We start from the raw sequence: 25,487 nt of genomic DNA, 5'->3' as shown, positions 1-25,487 counted from the left end.
TTTTCAACCCCAAAAGAATGTAAGGCAAAGTCAACCAAAAACAGATAATATGCTGCTAAGCATTTTGCCTGGCATGCTAACAATTCTACCAGATCCGCCTTAAATAAATAAGAACAAATTATAACATTTAAATTTAATTTGTCAAAATATTTTCGTTGCTTCGAGACCGCGACCTGTTCACTGACAAAATTCCGTGCAGCACGGAATTTTGTCAGTGAACAGGTCACAGTTTCAAAGTGACGAAAATATTTTGACAAATTAAATAAATTATAAATAATATTAAAAAGCCACATCTTTGCTATAATCTTTAAAACTAAACTTTAACAGGTTAGGGTGCTAAATGTAACCCAATAATTCACTTTAGCCTTGTATGGTATGTGCTTTCAATCCATATAAGAAATAGATGATTAATACTGATTACAAATTGAAGAGTTGTAATCAGAGTTGGAGGCACCATAAATTGGTGGGTTGGAGTCAGAGTCAAAAAGTTTTGTGTACTAACTCAACAACCCTGGTTTCAAATGTGCTAACCAATAATTACATAACTATTGTTAGCTTCAGTTACCTGATGTTCTATGGAGAGTGGGAGAGACCAAGGCTAAGGTTGTTAGATTCTAAAAAAATGTCCTTATTTAAACTAATGCAGAAAACAATACAACAAACAGAGGAAACTGAATACAACTGATACAGGCGGGAAACATCCAAATAGAGGGAAATTAAAGAGTTCTTTTTTTAATTATTTTTTTTTTTCAATTCAGGAAAAACAAACATAAAATATCAGATAATTAAATTCTGTAAATATTTGGCAATGGACAAAATTTTGTCAATTAAGATGTCAGATTGTCTCTTATTAAACATACTGCACAAAATACATTCCTAAATAGCAAGATAGATATTTCGTTTTTGGATTTGGCTTGCAAGATTCTTTATATGAGTTCGTGTGTTGAAGCATATTCTGTTGTGTCTGGGGAGAGTCATTTTCTTTTTGTGCCTTATAATGTAACACACTCACCGGTAAAATTTCCACATATTTCTTATTTTAATTTTCCTAAAATTTTCAATAGTCTTGACTATTGAAAAGGTTGCAAGACGCAACGAAAATTTTAGGAAAATAAAAATAAGAAATAAGTGGAAATTTTACTGGTGAGTGTGTTAAATTATAAGGTACAAAAAGAAAATGACTCTCCCCAGACACAATAGAAGATAGATATTATGCTTATGATAAAGCTAGGACTTGAAAGAATTGTGTTGTTATTTGTTTACTGCCCTGGTGGTCTGCAAAGAGGAAGTAATATCAGAATGAAACATTAATAGATGTGAAATCAGTCGTGTCAAATGATACAAACTATTTCCTTTTTCACAGGAAGTTCTAGCAATTTAGATTTCAATTTAACCTGTAAGCTTTCATAATATCAATGGTGTTAGAGGTGTTAATGTACTTATTTAGACTAGGGTATTTATACAGCAGAGACAGTGTCCATATAAATGTATTTATATAGAATGCAGTAGTTGTGTAAGTGATTTTCTTTTGGCATAGTTTTTTGACAGCTAGATGCCCACCCACTCAATTGCTAACCATTTTGCAATACAGCAGGATGTTTTAGCATTTGTGATTAGTTATGATGAGGTATTGATATAGAGAGTACATGCACATCAACATAACTATGCTGACCCAGTGCAAACCATGAGCACATAAGAGGGGCAGTAGAATCACAGGAAGAATAAAAGAGAAAATAAACCTCATGGCAGAAACACAGGAGTAATAAACACTAAGAATTCTGTTTCTCAGAAAACAATATTAGAAATTTGTTTTTTTTAAACTTTCAATAACTACAAAATACAATATTTCTTTAATAAATTACGTAGGGATAAAATTTTCAATCATCATCATCTCGTCAATTAACATCCATGTTCCATGCTGGCATGGGTTGGATAGTTTGATAGGGACTAATGTGTCCAAGGTCTGCATTGAGCTCCAATGTCTGCTTTGACATGTTTTTTATGGCTGGATGCTCTTCCAAAGACCAACCATTTTACAGCATGGACTGGATGCCTTTATGTGGTATCAACTGCACCATTGAGGTCACCATCCAGTGTGCAGCAGGACTACAAGCTCTGGGGTACATGGGAATTGCAGGATTTCACTTCAGATGCAATCTTCTTGTTACATTCATTTAAACTTTATATTCAAACAATGCTTTAATTTCGAAAAGGAAAGGCTACATATCTGAGTTTATTTCTTTTAAAATAGCCATTTGTCAAATTACTTCCTCATTAAGTCTTTTAGCTTTCACTCTGATGTACTTTATATTTTCCAAATGGTAAACAATCATGTTCTTAACATTCTTTTATAGCATTTTTATACTTTATATCTTACAATCCATATAAGAAAAAGATGATTAATCTGATTACAAATTGAAAGGGTTGGAGTTGGAGTCAGAGGCAAAAAGTTTTGCATACTAACTCAACAACCCTGGATTCAAAATAATTACATAACTATTGTTAGCTTCAGTTCCTGATGTTCCTTGGAGAGCGGGAAGGACTAAGACTAAGGTTGTTAGATTCTAAAACAGTGGTTCCCAAAGTGGGCGGTACCACTCTTCTGGGAGTGGTGGAAAGATTGCGGTGTGTGTGTGGGGGGGGGGGGTCATTGAAGAAAAATGGGGCAATAAAGGGGTGACCAAAATGGAGCAATGGATGTAAAAAAAATAAATAAATAAAGGGTTTTTTTATTTGGTTGTTTTATTTGTGAAATTTTGCTGTTTTGAATTTGCTGCAGAAAATGGTCTATATCTGTGATGATGAGTGGGGGTGGCAATAGTAATGTGGCCTTAGGAAAGGCATCCAGCCATAGAAACCACACCAAAGCAGAACTCAATGAAGTCCTCTGGCTCTTCATATCCTGTCATACCTATTTCTTTATTACCCACAAGGGGCTAAACACAGAGGGGACAAACAAGGACAGAAATAGGTATTAAGTCGATTACATCGACCCCAGTGTGTAACTGGTACTTAATTTATCGACCCCGAAAGGATGAAAGGCAAAGTCGACCTCGGCGGAATTTGAACTCACAACATAACGGGAGACGAAATACCACTAAGTATTTCGCCCAGCGTGCTAACGTTTCTGCCAGCTAGCCACCTTAAAATATCCTGTCATACCATCCAACTACCATCCAACTCATGCCAGCGTTCCATGCTGGAGGATGGACGTTAAGCAATGATGATGACTCGCACAGAGTAATGTAGTTTTTCAAAGTTTTAACTTTTTAGTGTTTACAATACTAATGATATTATAAGTTGATAGTTTCATCATTTTTTTCACTACTATAAGAGAAATAGATTAATCTCTTGTGTGATTTGTCAAGTGGAGAGTGAGTGTGCTGCACCTGTCCAAACAACAACATTATCTTTACACAGTCTCTGTCCTTTTTTGCTGGTTACTTTGACTGCTAATGATTTGTAAAAATACAGCTAAAGAAAACCATTCAATAATTTCATACTGTAATGTTTTAAGACTCACATGGATTTACATCTCTATATCGATTTTTGTTGCGATTTTCTGGTTTCCGTGCTTCTAATGTAGTTAGCCGGTTATCAATAACTGATAAATCTTCAGCTTTCTTTAATTTCTGAGGAAAAATTTAAAAAATACAGAAATTAGACAAAAGGAAAATACAACATCAGAGGTTTATTTCAAAAGATTGGAAATGCATTGTACACAGTTAAAGTTTGCAAATATGGACATGTCTATAAAGCAAATGTTTTTTTTTTGTTTTTGTTTTTTTATCCTTGTCCCATCTGGATACTCTTCTTACTGCTTACTTAATTGTAAAGGATAAGTAGAATCTCTTAACAATCAAGCATACAGATGCAAAAAGTGTCTCATCTTGTTTGAATATGTAAAACACCATAATTTAGCAGCCATTTGTCGGTTAATACAAATTATCAAATCAAAGAAACGTAGGAATTTAGAGATGACAAAAGCTTTGTCAAACAATATTCTATTTACTAGAAGATTTGTAAATGTTTTAAAAACTTGAAAGCTAATCAGAAACAAGCACGCTATATGAAAGGGTTCTTCCTAAAAAGGAAAACGGGGTGGGGTGGGGGACTCCTAGCATCATTATAACCTTTCATAGACAAACGTAACATTAATTCAGGACAGTTTATGCTCCTAACATCAAAAATAATCATTAAGCTGACTTTCAAATGTGAACTTAAAATAACCTCATTTTAATAACAAGGCCCATCTTTTTTTCTACTTTTTACTATTACAGATTCAGAGATAGAGACAGCAATCATGACCTTTACAAGCCCTACCAGACATCCATCCTGATATAATTGACAGAAATTAGAAAACAAGGCAGAGCTATTGGCAGTCTTTATACAAAAATAAACATCATCCATTCTTTGACAATAATAAAAACCTAAAGGCTGTGAAGAACAACCAAATGATAAAACTAACTTCTTGTAGTTAAAGACAAAGGTTTGGTTCCGCCTTTAATAGTGTCTATTAGTGTAATTATTAACCAAACTACATCAAAACAGCTAATTTATCTTGTCTTTCAGTTGTTTCAGTCATTAGCCATGCTGGGACACCAAGAATTTTAATGGAATTTATCGACCCCAGTATTTATCATTTTTTGTAAAGCCTGGTACTTATCAGTCTCTTTTGCCGAACCACTAAGTTACAGGGATATAAACACACCAACACCAGTTGTCAAGCAGTGGTGGGAGACAAACACATACACACATATATATTGGGTTTCTTTTAGTTTCTGCCTACCAATCTACTCACAAGGCTTTGATTAGCCTGAGGCTACAGTAGAATACACCTCCCCAAGGTGCCACACAGTGGGACTAAACCAAGAACCATGTGGTTAGGAAGCAAATTTCTTACCACACAGCCACACCTGCACCTATTACTAAAACAAATAATTGTTAACCCTTTTGATACCAACTTGACTGAAACTGCCTCTGGCTCTGCAGTACAAATGTCTTGTTTTCAAATGTTCTGAATTAAAATCTTCCACCAAACCTTAGTCACAATTTATGTTCCTAACACTAGCTTAACGATAACTAAGTTATTTTACTAGTTTCTTAGCAATCAGTCCTATGACTTAGAAAATAATTGTCTTTTGCCCTAATCTAGTAGATCAAGGGCATTCCAGTTATATATCTCCTATTTCTCCCCACCCAGGTAGTATACTCTGAACTTCATTGTCTAACATGTCCCTTTTAAAGAGAGTATATGGTTTGAGGGAATTACAGGTCAAGCAATTACACAGAAGCTCTCTACTGGGATCATTGTATGTGTGTGTGTGCTATATTTAAAATTAATTGAAAGAAACACAGAACATCTCAACAGAAATATGGTAACAAAAGGGTTAATGTTTTATAAGAATACCCACCAGTTATGCTATGCATTGTAGTAAAATTCTGAAACTGGAATTTATGAGTTGAGTTTAATCTTTTTCATACTCCTATCTCAGAAACCTCCTCTGGCAAATGTAATGTTTATTTATTCAAATTGTTTTGAATTAACCCTTTAACATTTAAACTGGTCACATCCAGCCCAAATATTCTGTTTTATGTTCAAAGCAACCAGAGTGGCCTCTCACACCTACCCTATAATGTCATTCTAAAAATAAACCATCATATCATTGAAATCTCAAAGCTACAAGAATGCATGATTAAGGTGAATAAATAAGCATCATTCAATAAAATAATCTGAATGTTAAAGGATTAATCATACATTATTTCATACCTTCAAGATTTCAATGATGTGATAGTTTATTTTTAGAATGATATTGTAGGATGTATATGGCCAGTTTAAATGCTAAAGGATTAAAATGTTCATCTTTAAATTAAAATTTTCAATAATCTTAAAATAGTGAATATTACTTATTTTACTTAAATCTCTCCAAATTTTTGATGATTTCAAATTTATAGTAACACAGTGTATTTCATTAGAAATATGGTTACAAATAAGTTAGAGAATTTTAGTGAAATAATCAAAATGTATTTATAGAAATATTAAATTTCTAAATATCTCAGAGAGATATAAGCAGTGGTGGAACGATAGGACAGTTGTATACTGTCAACTTAACGTGACAGTCCCATAAAGTGAATCACACCACCGCTATTTAACCCTAGGAAGCATCAACGCTTCCTGTCGGCCTCGACACATTTCCTGTGTCCATATGTTTACAAAGGGGAGACAAGCATCCCCATCCAGCTAAACCTGCAACCAGAAACATGTTTCTGTGTGGTAGCTTGACCTGTAATTCCCTCAAACCATACACTCTCTTTAAAAAGGACATGTTAGACAATGAAGTTCAGAGCACACTACCTGGGTGGGGAGAAATAGGAGATATATAACTGGAATGCCTTTGATCATAGATCTAATAGATTAGGGTAAAAGACAATTATTTTCTAAGTCATAGGACTGATTGCTAAGAATTATATTTATTTCTTTATTGCTCACAGGGGGCTAAACATAGAGGGGACAAACAAGGACAGACAAGGGGATTAAGTTGATTACATCAACCCCAGTGATTAACTGGTACTTATTTAATCAACCCCGAAAGGATGAAAGGCAAAGTCGACCTTGGCAGAATTTGAACTCAGAACGTAATGTCTTATAAAGGTTTTCTTGCCTGCCTGCCTAGTGGATAGATAGACAACTAATGCTATTGTGTGGAGACACATGGCCTAGTGGTTTGAGCAGCAGACTCGCGGTCGAGGGTTCGAATCTCAGACCGGATGATGTGTGTGTTTATGAGCGAAACACCTAAGCTCCACGCGGCTCCGGCAGAAGGTAATGGTGAAACTTCTGCTGACTCTTTCGCCACAACTTTCTCTCACTCTTTCCTCCTGCATCTTGCAACTCACCTGCGATGGACCAGCATCCCGTCCAGGTGGGGAACCTATACACCAAGAAACCAGGAAACCGGTCCTTATGAGCCAGACATGGCTCGAGAAGGAACAAACAACTAATGCTATACAAAACTACAGAATTTAAATTTTAGTTAAGTTAATTTTTTGGTTCAAAAAGCAAAAAGCAAGGCCATGTAGGGGGACATGGAGTTATGCACAGGGGTGTTCATGCAAAGAGTTCAAGCCATTTCTGGTCAAGAGAGACTTTGAACCGAGCGGTCGTCGGCATCTTCACTATCTCGTCCGGCAGCTTATTCCACGGATCCGCAACCCAGACGGAGAAAGCCCCTCTCCTTCGATTGAGATGAAATCGTCACAGATAGAGCTTTTCGGAGTGACCCCGCAGCCGACGCTCCGGAGCAGGAATGAAGAACAGCTCTTTCGAGGGGTTACACTTTCCGCTTATGATACTGTGAGCAAGAATGAGATCACCACGGAGTCATCATTTTTCTAGAGAATAATGGTCAAGCGTCTTCAGCCTTTCTTCATAAGACATTGAATGTATAAAGACGTAAACACTGTGTCCTTAGACACTTCTTTGCAAACAGAAAAAGAGGGATGAGCTGGACTAATTTCAATCTTGCATTTGGATTTCCCGAGTGACTAAATACCCTCTTTAACAGTGCACACAAAGATACTGTTTATAAACTCACTACCACTAAAGTGGACCAAATTGCATGTACACAGTTATCCTCAGTTGGCATGCTACTTTGTATAATTTTGCTTTAGCAATGTAATTTGGGGCTGGGGGGTTAAACTCCACCTATACAGAAACACCATTTAATTTTATGCTATTAAATTTTTTTACTTTCCTTCCATTTCACTTCTTCAATAGTGAGTTAGTTCACACCCTAAATTAACACTTGCGATAGAATTATACATTTTAAGCTTCTGTAGGTAAACAGATGAAGGCTTGCCTGATGCGGTCATGTATCCTGCCACAACTCCCTGTCCAAAGCCATTCTTCCAGGCACAGTTGAGGGAGGGTGAAAGAGAGGCAGACAGAGAAAATCCTAGTTTGACATTAACCCTTTAGTGTTTAAACTGGCCATATCTGGCCCAAATAATCTCCCTGTTTTCTGTTAAAACTGCCCAGATTTGGTATCTCACACCAACCTATAATATCAATCTAAAACAGGTGATAACATCATCGAAATCTTAAAGCTACGAAATAATGCATGATTAGCTTAAAACAATATGGATGAATAAATATTATATTTGACAGAATAATCTGAATGCTAAAGGGTTAAGAACTGGACAGGTCACAACACAGTAAACCTGTTACACATGACAGAACAGAGACAAGGGTGATAGTTGACTAAGAAAGCATCTAGAGTGGCAACCAGCATCAGTTAAGAGATCTTGATGATGATCAGTTAGTATGAAAATTTTGACAAATAATAAATGTTTAAACAAAGTGAACAGTCTTGTGTGTTTTTGAATGGCTAATAGGTCTTCAATGCTGTAACTGATTTAGCTTTAAAACATGGTCTCAGATCAAATCACCTGCCAGTCAAGTACATTTCTGAAATATATTTTTTATATATTTTGTTAAGAGATTTTTTTTCAAATGTCAAGAAGTTGATTTCCACAGAAATTAACTTCAAAATGGAAAGGACTCAAAAATAGCATAGCTAATATAATCACTGACCCTTCAATAATCTTAAAACACACATTATACAAATGTAGCAACTTTATGGAAATAATGGAAGAAGTTTTACTATTTTGGACAGATGACAAAAACCAATATTACAACAGTACTCTTACACACACACACACAATATTCATATATAGTATCTCCATTTGAATAAATGTGTTAATTTTACTATTTATAATTAATAATTATGCAACTACCTCGACCTAAACAATTTCAGTTTGCAAGGTGATTCGCAGAACAACCTACTATGTAAACTGAGAACAAACTGTAGAACATAACTGTTGCAGTTAGTGCAACTTATTAATAACTGGTACACGGTGTTTTGTTCTAAAGCCATACTCTACTATAAAATACATGTATAGAAATCTGTAATAGTAATAGGAATCAAATTAAAATAGCCATCTATATTGAGACCCCCTTTGGTCATGACTGACCGTGGGATTGCACCTAGAAAGTTACCCTCCCAGGCACAAGTCCGGGCAAGGTTGTTTATGGAAGACCAGCAGTCGCCCATGCATACCGGCCTCTCCTCTCCACGCCACCTGTGTTATCCAAGGGAAAGACAACAGCAGATACAGCTTGGCACCTGTGACCTCACGACTCATTTCTACAGCTGAGTGAACTGGAGCAATGCGTGAAATAAAGTTTCTTGCTCAAGAGCACAACACGCAGCCCGGTCTGGGATTCGAACTCACAACCTCATGATCGTAAGCTCGATGCCCTAACCACTGAGCCATGCGCCTTCACAGCCATCTATATATAACATAAATACATTACTGAAAGGAATACCACAGTAACTTGTCTTTGAATTATGTATTTATATTAAATAAGATAAATAAATACCTATTTTAATTTAATACTGCTATTGCACATAACGCATTTTTTTTTTAGCCTGGCAGCTATTCACAATACCAGTGAATGTTTTGTTTATTGTTCCCAATATATATATATATATATTATATATATATATAGGAGACAGCAAATCTCATTTATGCATATAGCTGGCTGTGAATACACACCACTGATAAGGCCTAACTAGGCTAAAATGCATCTGGTGGTGTTCTCACAAGTCACTGCTAGAACAATTTTCACCTCCTTCCAATATATATTGTGTTTTTTAAATACAGTATGTACTAAGAGATGTTATCTCTGGATGAATACTGCAGTAACTTGCCTTTCAATATGTATATATTTTTAGCCAACACAACTGTGTACAGACAGACGTAAATACTTCCTCTTCATATACATTATCTTAAGGGCTGAAAAAAGAGTAATAGAAGTAGTTGCTAATAATATATTGTATATGCAAATTGGTCTGTCTTATTTATTTAAGCATTTAAGCTATGGAGTGTAAGCTATGTACGCATAAGAGGTGCAGCAACATCAAAGGGAAATTAACTGATAAGATAGCTTTCATGTGCGGCAGATGCACAGGGACAATAGACACCACAGATACTCAGAAAACAGATTCCATCACACTCCAGGGGGAGAAACTAGAAGTAGTTGATAGTTTCCGCTACCTGGGTGACCAAGTTAGTAGTGGAGGTGGATGCTCAGAGAGTGTCACCACTAGAATACGAATAGCCTGGGCAAAGTTCAGAAAGCTCCTACCCCTACTGGCGACAAAGGGTCTCTCACTCAAAGTGAAAGGTAGATTGTATGACGCATGTGTGCGAACTGCCATGCTTCACGGTAGTGAAACATGGACTGTGACTGCAGAGGACATGCGTAGACTTGAAAAGAATGAAGCTAGCATGATCCGCTGGATGTGTAATGTCAGTGTGTGCGCACGACAGAGGGTAATCACCCTGAGAGAAATGCTGGACATAAGAAGCATCAGATGTGGTGTGCAAGAGCGACGCTTGCAATGGTATGGTCATGTACTGCGGATGGATGAGGAGAGATGTGTGAAGAAGTGCCACACCCAAACAGTTGAAGGTATCAGGGGGAGAGGTAGACCCAGGAAGACATGGGATGAGGTAGTCAAGCATGACCTCAGAGCGTTGGGCCTCACTGAGGCAATGGCGAAGGACCGAGATCTCTGGAGATATGCTGTGACTGCAAAGACCCTGGCTGCTTCCTGCACCAGTACCGCATAGCCCCTGCCCATTCAAAATACCTTGGATTCCAGAACATCCCGCTGTGCTTGAGGAGACCTGTTGAGTCAAGTACATGAACATCGAAATAAATATCAATGGAAATAGTTGTGATACTCCTGCCGGTGGCACATAAAAAGCACCATCCGAACGTGGCCGTTGCCAGCGCCGCCTCGACTGGCTTCTGTGCTGGTGGCACATAAAAAGCACCATCCGAACGTGGCCGATGCCAGCGCCGCCTTGGCTGGCTTCCGTGCCGGTGACATGTTAAAAGTACCAACCGATCATGGCCGATGCCGGACCCCTCTGGCACCTGTGCAGGTGGCACGTAAAAAGCACCCACTACACTCGTGGAGTGGTTGGCGTTAGGAAGGGCATCAGGCTGTAGAAACTCTGCCAGATCAGACGGAGCCTGGTGCAGCCCCTGGCTTCCCAGACCCCGGTCGAACCGTCCAACCCGTGCTAGCGCGGAAAACGGACGTTAAACGATGATGATGATGATGATTCTGTAACAGTGCAATGATAGCCCATTGTTCCATGTACAGCTAAAGAAGGGACTCAGTTACTGATGTAATCCAAAAACTAGACTGAATCTAGTTTGGCTGATCCCTCTTTTTCCCTTCATGAAGATACAGCATATACAGACAAGGTGTTTACATCTATCCATTTATTACATACAGTGTCGGCAACAAACCTATGAATATGTTTTATAGTACAGTACAACACTGAAACAAAGAAAACTGAATGCATCAGTAACTTATTTGTAGACAACTATCTACTTAATAAAAGCATTCATTATTTGAGTACTAACAAATCTATAAAAATAGACTAACACTAATAGCTGAACTGGAAAACAATGAACATGTTTTAATTCTAGTCTATGTAGTCAAGTGTCTAATGGAGAAAGCCTCAATCAAAAGATGTGGGCGACGGAACTGAAAAATGTATTAATTCATAAGAGGATATTTTTATAAATCAAATGATTTGGTTAAGAGAGAGAAAATTCTGAATGAAAATCTCCAGTTTACTAGCTTAATACGAGAGATGAAAATTAGAGAGAGAGAGAGAGAGAGAGGATTAGTTTAGAGTAAAATAATCAGATAATTTGCTAAGTCAATGACTAGGCATTAATAAGAACTGTCATTCGAGACCAAAATGGCCTAGAAACTGCTAGATGCCAATATTAGCCAGATTTCCCAAACTTGAAGTAGCACAATCATTTGAAAATAGGAAAATCATTAGGTGCTTATGTGGGTATGAATCTGTAGGTGTGTTTGTGACTATCTTTTACTATATGTAATGTGTTTGTGTATATGTGTATATATATATATATATATATACACTCACACACACAGTGAAACTGGAAGAAGTAAAACAATAAAAAAAAAAAAGATAAGAACAAAAGTATTAAAAATATTTCAGTTTGGCAAGTGGAAAAGGTTAGCAAACCTATTACAAAGATAAAATATGCATATAGTTCAGAGTGTCAGTTCAAATGTAGGTCAATTTTAAACTAGCTTCTAGACCAACTTCATTTACATATGTTTATGTAGGGCTGTCTAAAATTATAAATGAAACTATGAACCTTGCTAACAGGATGCTAAACAAGCCAACAAGGGAACCTCAACACGACCCTTTGACTTGCTAGAAATAACAGCCAAACTGCCCCTGAACCTACACCTACCCTAACATATATGGCAGAAGATAATGCAGTCTTTGCCGTCATAATCATTTTTTTTATGTCCCCCTTCCATGCTTGGTCCTTTTCAACACAGCATCGCACTATTTGTCATGTTCTTTTGTGAGGTTCAACATCCCGAGAAAAGCTTTTACCACCTCTGCAAATATTTTCCTAGACCAGTGCTGGTGGTACATAAGAGAACCATCCGAACGTGGCCATTGCCAGCGCCGCCCCGACTGGCCTCGTGCTGGTGGCACGTAAAAAGCACCATCCGATCGTGGCCGTTTGCCAGCCTCGTCTGGCACCTGTGCTGGTGGCACGTAAAAAGCACCCACTACACTCACGGTGTGGTTGGCGTTAGGAAGGGCATCCAGCCGTAGAAAAATTGCCAGATCAGACTGGGCCTGGTGCAGCCTTCTGGCTTCCCAGACCCCAGTTGAACCGTTTAGTGGACGCTAAACGAAGATGATGATCTTCTTGCACAGTTTCCTTCCACTTGGATATCTAGACACTTCTTTACCTATCTGCTATCCTCCATACATATCACAGATCTGTACCAACAGTCTTTGTTCTTGTACACAACAAATGATTTGTCTGCTATCCAGTTTATCACTCAGGTCATCAGTATCTAGAGCAGTGAAACAATGTTATTTTCTTGGCTGAGTCATCCTTTACCTTATTTCCAACTACCGGCCAACTATACATGCAGAGACAGCCAAAAGAAGCATTTGACCCAGACTGTCTTCTTCCAACTGTGAAACATAGAAGAGGATCTGTGATGAAGGGGGAAGGGGGGCTATATCTTGGAAATCCACTGGCCCAATAGTTTCCTTTCATAGCAGAATTAATAGTCAAGACTATTTAAGCATTTTATCAGATCAAATTCATCCTATGGCTACGGAACTGTTTCCAGAGGGAAACGCAATCTTTCAGGATGATAATGCACCAATTCACACAGCTAAAACTGTTACTGAATGGTACGAGGAACATTTTAGTGAAGGTGAACATCTTATCTAGCCTCCACAGTCCCCAGATCTCAATATTATTGAACATTTATGGTGCATTTTAGAAAAACAAGTAAGGAATTTTTATCCTCCACCATCATCACTACAAGAACTGGAGACTGTTTTAGCTGAAGAATAGACAAAAACTCCTTTGGAAACAATTCAAACCTTGTACAAATCTGTATCTCATAGAATTTAAGCTGTAATTACTGCCATAGGTGGTCCTACCTCATATTAAAATAAATTTGTTTGAAATTGTAAGGTGTTTCCATTATTTTGTCCAACCCATATATATATATATATATATGTTCTTTCTACTATAGACACAGGATCTGAAATTTGGCGGGGGGGGGGGGGGGGGCTAGTTGATCACATCGACCCCATTACTTAACTGGTACCTATTTTATTAACCCTGAAAGGATGAAAGGCAAAGTCAACCGCAGTAGAATCTGAACTCAGAATGAAAAGCCAAAAGAAATGCTGCTTAGCATTTTGTCTGGGTGCTAACAATTCTGCCAAATCCTGCAGCCCTAAAATATATACTGAGACAAGGAGAGAGGCTGGCATTAAAAAATAACTCAGGAAATATATTAATGGTGTTAAGCAAAGGTTAGATATTAAATACAAAGCAGTGGAGTTGGTGGTAATAGTAGAGTGTCTAAATAACATTTAATTAGTAACATAAGTATGCTGCGAGAAGAGGTGATTTATGAGGATTTAGACAGGGTTTCTTCCTCTCTGGATCATTTTTTTCAGTGCTCATCTTCATAGAAACGGATCCTTTCTTTAACAGTTCTCTTAAAAAGATGTAGATCACTTCTCTTGACAATGTTTTCTTCAGAGAAAGGACACACTGAGCACTTCCAAAGATTTCTCAGAAACAACTGAAGAGTCCTGCCTCAAACATGAAGTACTCACCTCTACTCCTTAAATTATTTTATTTTACAAAGATTTTCCCTCCTATTTTCCAACGATACCCAGTTTCTTTAGATATGTTTTTTTTCTTTCAATATTTGTGTTACTCCTAAATTCTAAACTCAAATCGTCCTAGTGTTTAACACACTGCAATCATATTGAAATCACTAGTTTGTAAAATTGTCCCAATAAGCATTCAAAAAAAAAAAATTGTTAGATAAGATGAAGGAAAAATCACAATGAGATAATAATTGAAGAGGTTAGGAGAGAATAACAAGACAGTTGCTTAATTAGTTAAAAGACAATGGGATATTTGATACAGAGCAATCAATCCATTTAATCCATGTCAACACAGATAAGGTAGGTATTAAAATAGTGTACAACAAAAATGTCACGGAATTCATCTAATTGGGTCACAGATGAAAGTTTTCAACCTTCCAATCTAGTACTTTACTATACAAACCCCTAGAATTAGGGTACTTAACTACTCAGACCCTACAACCAAGTATTCTACAACCCCTTACAACCCAGTACTTCAACTAATTTACTTTGAATCGTATGACATCAACTAATTTATTTTGAATTGTATCACACACACACGCGCGCGCGCACACACACACACACACAAACACACACACACACACACACATCATAATTATCAATATTTTAATGTCCACCTTTCTATGCTTGCATGAGTTGGACCAAGGTTATCGAAACGGATTTTCCACATTCAGGTGTCCTTCCTGTTACCAACTCTCAACTGTTGCCAAACAAGGTAATATTTTCCCATGGCCAGAAATCTCACAGAATATCGGAAATGTGTGACACAGCAAGTATGACAGTGACAATCATTTCACACAATGTTAAGAACACACACACACACACACACACACACACACACACACACACACACAAGAAGAGTTTCTTTTAGTTTCCATCTACCAAATCCACACACAAAGCTTTGGTCAACCTGAGACTGTACCAGAAGACACTCACTCAAGGTGCCACACAGTGGGACTGAACCCACAATCATGTGATTGTGAAGCAAACTTCTTGCCACATACACACACACACACGTGTGCATATATACATATATGCATCCTCTATGCTGAGGAAGCCTCATGCTCCTGAAAATCTTACCATAATATGAAATTCCATAGCGTAAAATGCATTTCTCATTAACTTCCTTATTCATGGAAGATTTGCACTACAGAATCCTACATTATGGTGAAATTCTGTATAACATCACTGCAACAAAGGAATAGGGTGTGTGTGTGTGTGTGTTAGAGCTCAGTGCATCTCATAGAACCAGCCGATCCAGTCAACAGACAGACGAGGAGGAGAAGGAGTACAATTATTTGAAAAGATTTCTTTGAAATTAGTCAAAATTTTTTTCACAGAATGCCAACAATATTTCTTAGAAAATAGCAGCAATAACACAGCAAAATATCAGTATTAAAAACATTGAGAAATACATAAACTAAAGCATTCACTTTTACACACACACACACACACATTTTGACTAATTATGAAATAATTTTCTTTAACAATTGGCAAAATTCCAGGTTTCGATATTCACAAATGGTTTTCCTATTCCGTTGGAGTTCAATTTCTTAAAACATTTTTACTTTCTGTGACATTTATTTCATAATTCATAACGACTTTGAAAGGGAAGATATTTAAAAAAAAAAAATAACCACATGTAAATTTCAAGTTTGCCCACTCCTACCTACCTACTAAAGACAGATGTTTGATCTACTTAGCTTTTATAACTGTTACAACTTCCTCAAGGATATAGAATTTATTTAACAAAAAGGAAAAAAAGTTTTGGCACCAGACAAAATAAATGATCTGATAGCTGACAAGAGCACAGTGATTACATAAATGATTATTAAAGTCTAAATAATTCCCTTAGCATTTTTCTCATAAACATTTTATCCTAGACAAGTTGAACCTTTCACAATGGACCTAATTTCAAGAGATTTGTCCCCAATTATTGCTTGTTATCTCAGAAGTATTACACCAACCTTCCACTCACCCAGACTTCCAGTTAGGGAAGTACAGAATTGTGACACTGCAGCTAAGTGGCTATTGACTCAATGTTTTGGGGAGAAATTTTCCCCCCAATCAACAGATAATTGCTGATACTGCTGAAAATAGCTTCAGAGTTAACATGAAGCTTTTACAATAATAAGAGGTTAGTTTATTTTGTTGTGTCTGGGGAGAGTCATGTTGTCTTAATGCCTTATTATCTAACACAATCACCAGTTCGATTTCCACTCATTATTTATATCTTTTCTTCCAAAGCTTTCATTGCTTTTTCAACCTGGTTTAATTCAGTTTGTTGTTAAATTCACAAATAAATTTTTTTTAAATCTATAATTAAATCTCTATATATATAAAGCTGAAGTTGTCTGTGTATGGCAGATTTGGTAGCCTGCAAAAGGCAGCGATCTGGCAGAAACGTTAGCACACCAGGCGAAATGCTTTGCTGTATTTCGTCTGCCGTTACGTTCTGAGTTCAAATTCTGTCAAGGTCGACTTTGCCCTTCATCCTTTCGGGGTCGATAAATTAAGTACCAGTTATGCACTGGGGTCGATATAATCGACTTAATCCGTGTGTCTGTCTTTGTTTGTCCTCTCTGTGTTTGGCCCCTTGTGGGTAGTAAAGAAATAGGTTTGGTAGCCTTCAACTAACACTATCTCCTCCAAGACCCTGCGGCGCAAGTTGACCAAAATTGAGAGTATGATAGAAGAAGGGCTTGCTCTTCCTTCCATAGAAGAAAAAATTCAAATCGGACCATGTTAACATCAAAAATTATTTACATCAAAAAGGTGCTTTTTTTTCTATGAAAATCCCTATTTTTTACGATGTTTTGACTGCTGTGTCGCCATTTTTCGGTGTATTTCAACCAGAAAAATGTTCACTTAAAGAGAATAACAAGCTACATAATGCAAAATTTTTACTTTTCAAAAATTCCAATTCTAAAGGGTCGAAACAAACCCGAGCAACACCGGGCAATACTGCTAGTATATAATAATATTAGTAGTGTAAAACAGACAAAAAAACCACAATGTTCAACCATGGGAGACATTGCAAATGGAAGTTTGAAGCCTGTCCAGCAAGCTTCATAGATATCAATCTTGTATCTATTATTTCAATCATTAGACTGTGGCCATGCTGGAGCACTGCCTTGAAGGGTTTTAGTCGAACAAATCCCAGTCCTTATCTTTTTAAATCTGGTACTTATACTATTGACTTCTTTTGCGAAACTGCTAAGTTGCAATGATGTAAAGAAACCAACACCAGCTGTCAAAAACTGACTGGGAGGGACAAGTACGAACACTATCTCACATATATGGAAGGCTTCCACACAGTTTCCATCAACCAAATTCACTCACAAAGCATTGGTCAGCCAAGCACTAGAGTAGAATACACTTGCCCAAGGTGCAATGCAATGAGACTGAACCCAAAACCACATGATTGCAAAGTGAGCTTCTTAACCACACAGCCATGCCTGAGAGAGGTTTTTTAATAATTTCTACAAGGGACAGGCATGGCTGTGTGGTAAAATATTTGCTTCCCAACCACATGGTTGTGGGTTCAGTCCCACTGTGTAGGACCTTGAGCAAGGGTCTTTTACTACAGCCTCAGGCTAACCAAAGCCATGTGAATGGATTTGGTAGACAGAAACTGAAAGAGACGTGTGTGCGTGTGTGTGTGTGTGTGCGCGTGTGCGTGTGCGTGTGTGTGTGCGTGCATGTGTGCGTGCGTGCGTGTGTGCGTGCGTGCGTGCGTGCATCCTACACCGCTTGACAACTGGTATTAGTGAGTTTATGTCCCATAACTTAGTAGTTCAGCAAAAGAGACCAATAGAATAAGTATCAGCTTTAAGAAAATTAAGTAGTGGGGTCAATTCAATTTGACTAAAAATTCTTCAAGGCAGTGACCTAGCATGACCGCAGTCTAATGATTATAAAGGATAAAAGATAATATAGACAAACATCTAGTGAAGCAATGGGGGAGACTGTGTAGCCACTCAACTTTCTAGAAACAGCAAATGTTCTTCAAGCCAGATTCTAACATTTCAAAGTAAAGAAAAAAAACCACATTGGCCAGGGTGGTCATGGTTAGAATGCTTTGATTACAGGTCTGCTCTGAGATGGGGATATCAAAATGGTTAAACTCAGCTCAAACTTCTGTTTCAGAATTTTGCTGCGATACATAAGATAACGTGGTTATTCTTATAAAACCTTATTATTTGTTTTCGTGAGGTCAAACAGCAACAACATTTATCGAAAATGAGACACATTTTGAAGAAAATAATTACTGATGCAATTTTTGTAATTCAAAGTTCAAATAATTTGAGAATTACTTCATTCATGTAACATTCTTAAGGCAGACCCCTAGACATGTTGACCAGTAAAAAACTATTAACCCTCAACTTAGATTCCACCAAATCTCAAAAGTTTAATCATCCCTGTTGCTGTTAATTCTAATTCAACATTTGGAGATCGGCAGAATTAATCTGGTAGACAACTGACATGTAATTGATTGAGGAACATACCTCATGCTAATAACAGTTCTTTTACTTGTTTCACTCATTAGACTGCGGCCATACTGAGGCACTGTTTTGAAGAATTTTAGTTGAGTGAATGGGGCCCTAGTATTTAGTTAATTTCTTAAATATTTTTTTTAAAACCTGGTACTTATTCTATCAATCTCTTTTGCCAAACTGCTAATTTATGGAAACATACTCACCAACACAGGTTGTCAAGCAATGAAGGAGGACAAACACACACACATACATGAACAGCTGCTTTCAGTTTCTGTCCACCAAATCCACCCACAAGGCCTGAAGCTATAGCAGACATTTGCCCAAGGTGCCATGCAGCAGGAACCACATGGTTGGGAAACAAGCTTCTTACTACACAGGTATGCCTGTACCTGTTGTTGTTCAAATATTTGCTCTCTTCAAATAAATGCAGACCAGCTTCAAATGACCAACAGCAGAGGATAGAGGATTGCAGTTATTCATGTTATAGTTACAACTGGAGAAAACTAACTGAATCTGCAAAATAAATGCTAATGCAGGTGTGTGTGTGTGTAACTTAAAAAGTTTTGTGATAAGAAAACATTAATGAAAATAGCTAAATCCCAATTAGAAAAATACTTGATTAATCACTGAGTACAAATGAAATTTTAAAAGGAAAATATTTAAAATGCAACTGGAGGAGGTATTCGTGTATTTTTAGATATGGTGTCTTTCAAACATTTGGCAGACAATTTGCTGTATGTCACAAGAATGAAATAAGCAAGCATTAAAAAGATTAAAATGCCCACTGCTACATACAGTATTTCAGACACCCAATCACCCAATATACATGATAAAAAATAGCCTTGTTAATATTACTATCAGACAACAAACATTATCAGATTTGAATATTGTCAAATTTCCCAAAACCAATATTAGACATTACTAACTACGGGCTTCATTGAAACGTATATTTAATCAACTTAAGTCAACATTTCCGATCACTGTAAACTAATTCTTTTTTTTATCGAGGTCGTTGCCAGTGCCGCTGGACTGGCTCCTGTGCAGGTGGCACATAAAAAGCACCATTTGAGCGTGGCCGTTGCGAGTACCACCTAACTGGCCGAGGTGCTGGTGGCACATAAAAGCACCCACTACTCTCAGAGTGGTTGGCGTTAGGAAGGGCATCCAGCTGTAGAAACTCTGCCAGATCAGATTGGTTCGCCAGACCTCAGTCAAATCATCCAACCCATGCTAGCATGGAAAGCGGACATTAAACAATGATGATGATGATAATTTACATTCAATGGTTTAAAGAGAAAATAATAGCTATTGCCTCAAGGATATATGTGACTTATTCTATTCTGGGGGTCTTTAAGCTAATCGAAATAAATTTATAATGAATTTCTTTAATGAAGTCTTTGGTGAGTAATATTAATATTTGTTTTAGAATAATTATTTCCACTGAAGTACGTACTTTTGGTTTAATCAACTATATGCCTTTTGTTGCATATATAAGCTTTCACCGAAGCACTTTTTAGCAACTCCTCTACTGGTTAGCTCTTTGCTTCATTGTTTGAAACATGAAATCAGGTAAATCTATGCTGAGAATTATTATTCCACACAAGGGATTGTCTTTGTATTTACTGTTTTACCTTCCTTGTTTTCCCCAGTCAAAACAAAATCAATCTGGCTTTTTGCCCTGTCTAACAAGTAGATAACCAGTTGACCTGACTGGCTAGTTTTTATCAAGCTACAAGTAATGAAACTATTTTACACCACAAAACTACAGATGACCACCGACCACCCGGCTATACACAAGAATAGCAGCTTGTGTGGGAGGGTATTTACTGACATAGCTATAGCAATCTCCTCTACTGACACAGATATATTTATAATACTTCATCTCTGTACTTAACTAGATATAATTGTTGAAACAAGTATTTTTTTAAATTTTCATTTTATCAATTATGGTGGTGAGCTGGCAGAAACGTTAGCACACGGGGCAAAATGCTTAGCAGTATTTCATCTGCCGCTACGTTCTGAGTTCAAATTCCGCCGAGGTCGACTTTGCATTTCATCCTTTCGGGGTCGATAAATTAAGTACCAGTTACGCACTGGGGTCAATGCAATCGACTTAATCTGTTTGTCTGTCCTTGTTTGTCCCCTCTGTGTTTAGCCCCTTGTGGGTAGTAAAGAGATAGGTATTTCATCTGCCGCTATGTTCTGAGTTCAAATTCCGCCGAGGTCGACTTTGCCTTTCATCCTTTCGGGGATGCAATCAACTTGATCTCTTTGTCTGTCCTTGTTTGTCCCCTCTATGTTTAGCCCCTTGTGGGCAATAAAGAAATAAGAATCATTAGCATGCTGGGGAAAATGCTTAGCGGCATTTCATCTCTCTTTACATTCTGCATGCAAATTCCTCCAAGATTGCCTTTCATCCTTTCGGGGGTCGATGAAGTAAGTACCAGTTAAACACTGGGTTCGATAAAATCAACCTACTCCATCTTCAAACTTGCTGGCCTTGTACCAAAACTTGAAACCATTATTAGTTTATCAGTTTCCAGTTTTATTAGACCAGTGGGATCTTTTCCTTTTGAACAGCAGATGTCAACACAATTTCTAGCTAACTAAACACTTTTAAACTTCGTATACTGGTAGAATGTGTTTATAAAACATCATTTTCTCTTGACAACATCCTGTAACTAACCCTAAACCTCCCCCAACCCTAAAATTTTTTCTTAATTGTTAAATTAATTTAATTCCATTGCTTTAGTTTTTTTACACGCGTAACAATTAAATTAATTTAACAATTAATTAAAAAAAAAAATTTAGGGTTAGGGAGGGAGGTTTAGGGTTAGTTACAGGATGTTGTCTCAGTTTTAGATGCAGCAAATGATTTTAGTTCAAAAGAGAGCATAGGATTGGTTAAAATTCAAAAAATTAAACTACGTTAAACAAAAAAATTACAGTTTTCTCAAGAAAGCCAAGAGAAAAAAATGTTTTATTTTGACACATTCTACCAGTATACGAAGTTTTAAAGTGTTTAGTTAACTAGAAATTGTCTGCCGTTCAAAAGGAAAAGATCCGACTAGTGAGATGTGGTGATTTGCTGTTCTTGATAAGACACATCAAGCTAAGTAAAATTACTGTCTTCCACACATACAGGTTTGTCCATTCAGGTGCCAGTGCTGCATAAACACATCCAGCACACTTAAGCGGTTGGCATTAAGACGGGCATCCAGCCAGAGAAACTATGCCACAACAGGCAGTTGGAGTCTGAACAACTCCCTGCTAGCCAGCTCCATATCAACCCGTCCAACCCATGTCAGTATGGAAAGTGGACATTAAACAATGATGATGATGAGTAAATAATCACATTACTAGTACTGAACTGGGGCTCTGGCTAAGTTAACCGGCAAATAGTCACAAGGACAAGAATTTAGACATGTAAGAAGAACTAGCTGAAAAGCTTGCGACAGAGCAGACTCTACTAAAGATACCCAAGGGTGTGATGGTGGTGTTAAACTACGTAATGGACAATGTTCACCACTAAAGAACAAGAACAATCTCTCTGATATGCTTCCACAGTCTCCATCATCAATCATTTTATTCACATGGCTTTGATTGAGCTGAAGCTATGACAAAAGATACTTTTTTTCAAAGTGTCATGCAGAGGAGTTGAACTTAAACCATGTATTTGCATTGCAAGTATCTTAATCACAGAATATTCCTGCACCAACCTTCTTACAATCTGAAAGATTACAAGACAAAGGGAGCAAAAGATCTGAACAACAATTATGCTGTTATACACTTGGTATATTTCAACTAAGGGCCTTATCATGGTTGTTATAGTCACAACATTTTGGCCATTATACACTCTGGTTTTCTTCAGGTGTCTAGCATATTCAGTAACATTTTGGGTATTTCAACTGAACCATATATAAATTCCAGGTGGTTTTAACCCTTTTGTTACCATATTTCTGTTGAGATACCATGTTTCTTTCAATTAATTTCAAATATAACAAAGAATTTAGTAAAATAACTTAGTTATCATTCAGCTAGTGTTAGGAACATAAATTGTGGAAGATTTTAATTCAAAACTTATGAAAAGACATTTGTACTCAGAGCCAGAGCCGGTTTCAGCCGGGTTGGTAACGAAAGGGTTCATAAAGAGTGTTTAAAATTCAAAGAATATTAGTAAATACAGCAAGCATCTGAAGAAGGCCAAGGTATACAATAGCCCAAAATGCTATCTTGACTAACAATCAAGATGAGAATGCTCATCCATTTTCATTCTTGCATAGGTTAGTAGACAAATATATAACTGGGACATTATTTTACTATTGGATGCTGTTCCTGTCACTAATGCTTACCTGGTTTTCAAGCAAGAAAACCTTATTCCACATATCTTCAATACCATAAACCCAGAGGACAATTTTGTTGACACGAAATGATCACATCCCCACTGCTGGTAGCTCAGTGATTTTTAAAGAAACACAAATATAAACAATCACACACACATACACAACGGCCTTCATTCAGTTATCAAATCCACTTACAAGGTATTTGTCAGCCCGTGACTATGGTAAAAGACCCGTGCCTAAAGTGCATAATGTTGGGTAATGGTAATTCCTCATCTCAGAAAATTCAGACAAAACCTCTAAAATATGTGCATAGCTCAGCCACATCAAGTTTCAAAGTGTACTTTATAGAGTAGCAGAAAGTTGTGTGCGTGTGTGTGTGTATGCACATGCACGTGTGTGTGCGCGTAGTCCATGTGTGTGCTGTTCTGCTATTATGCCAACTACTCAAGCTAAACTTAATCACAGTAAATTACATAGGCCTGAGGTTTACAATAATAAACTCTCTAATGGAGCTATCTGTAAGACTTGAGAGCAAGGTGAAATAGAGGCGAGCAAGGTGAAATAGAGGCGAGCAAGGTGAGACAGACATGTGAAGACCTTCAATTTGATGTCAAATATCTACTTAATGCCTTTTTGCCAGAAAGCTTCACAACAAGCAAGGATCGATCAGTTTGAAAGGTGCAAGCAGATATGTGCAGGTGTGCATTACTAAAGCACCTGCTTATGTGCAACAAAACAGATTGCAATTTGGCTAAAAATAGATGCCAAATAATAAAAGCAAAACTAAAAGAAAAAAAAAATCAAGATTCAATAAAGAGAAATACTCCCACCAAGAGATACCTTCAATTCTGATAACTGACCTAATTCACTACACTCAACTGACCAAATCATGGAATAAAAATATACACAAACTGTGCGTATGTGTGTGCTCATATGTGTGTGCATGCATGCATTTATATATATATATATATATATATATGTAATAAAATCTTTTAAAAACTCACACACATACACTAATCAATAAACCCAGTTTTATGGTTCAGTCTGCTGCTGTTAATAGAATTTTCGTCTATGATGAGGGGTGAAAAAGAAATCTAATGTTGACCTTTTCCCTCTACATTTCAACTAAATACTTCTCTGCCATAATAATAGATAAACAAATAAAAACTGCAGTGAACTCTTGTAATATCACCAGTGAGTTTTGTATTTTAAATGTACTATACTGGCTACCTACATAAACAGTTTCCTCTAACATGGCATCGTCACCCTACTAATCTTTCCTAGACTGGTTGATTTCCTCTTCTAATCACACTGCCCATTGACGCGAACATTTAACAGCCACACCCCACTATACACACACACCCTTTGCCTCCAGCTCCAATTCTGTTGGCAACTTCAGTTGCTTAACTAACGAACGAACTAACCCACTTTTATAGTCTCTAGAGACTAACTTGTATTTCACTCTGCTTTTGAACAATATTTTTGGTTAATGGTGTATGAGCAGATACACGTACATGTAGTGTGTGAGCATGTGCGTATGTGTGTATGTGTGTATGTATATATATATATCATCATCATCATCATCATCATTTAGCGTCCGTTTTCCATGCTAGCATGGGTTGGATGGTTCTACTGGGGTCTGTGAAGCCAGAAGGCTTCATCAGGCCCAGTCAAATCTGGCAGTGTTTCTACGGCTGGATGCCCTTCCTAACGCCAATATATATATATATATATATATATATATATATATATATATATTATATATAGATAGATAGATAGATGATAGATAGATGATTGATAGATAGATAGATGTACACACACATAAAAATAGATATACATACATACACACCATTATTTAAAATCCACTTTTCCATGGTTGCATAGGTCAATCAGAGTTTTTTTTTTTGTTTTTGTTTTTTATTTGAGGCAGATTTTCAAAATGCCTTCATGTCACCACCTTTCACCTGTTTCCAAGTAAGGTAATATTTCCCTTTGGCCAAAAATTACAAATATCACAAAATGTCAAAACAAGGAAATACACACACACACAGCAGGCTTCTTTCAGTTTCCATATACCAAATTCACTCACAAGACTTTGATCAACCTGGGGCTATAGAAGAAGACACCTTCCCAAAGTGCCACAGTAGTAGAACTTGAACACAGAAGCATGTGGTGTGTGTGTATGTATGTATATATATATATATATACACACACACACACACACACACAAGTGGTGGGATGGTTTCAACCTGCAAACCCCTCACCTGAACATATAACAATACAAATCATA

The 25,487-nt window shown here is 37.1% G+C and overlaps 1 protein-coding gene across 4 annotated transcripts in view; it reads right to left on the bottom strand.

Moving 5' to 3' along the window:
- LOC115221558 (tyrosine-protein phosphatase non-receptor type 1) overlaps positions 1-25,487 on the bottom strand; it is a 111,245-nt gene that overhangs the window by 46,723 nt on the left and 39,035 nt on the right. For all 4 annotated transcript variants that reach the window (XM_036510872.1, XM_036510871.1, XM_029791760.2 and 1 more), the window contains exon 2: positions 3,524-3,632. In XM_036510872.1, coding sequence (XP_036366765.1) covers positions 3,524-3,632 — 109 coding nt within the window. The remainder of the gene's footprint in view (positions 1-3,523; positions 3,633-25,487) is intronic.

This window comes from Octopus sinensis, linkage group LG18 (assembly GCF_006345805.1).
Source record: "Octopus sinensis linkage group LG18, ASM634580v1, whole genome shotgun sequence".
NCBI classification, from domain to species: Eukaryota; Metazoa; Mollusca; class Cephalopoda; order Octopoda; family Octopodidae; genus Octopus; species Octopus sinensis.
Note: the sequence above shows the minus strand (reverse complement) of the source record. Positions and strands in the feature narration are given on the sequence as shown.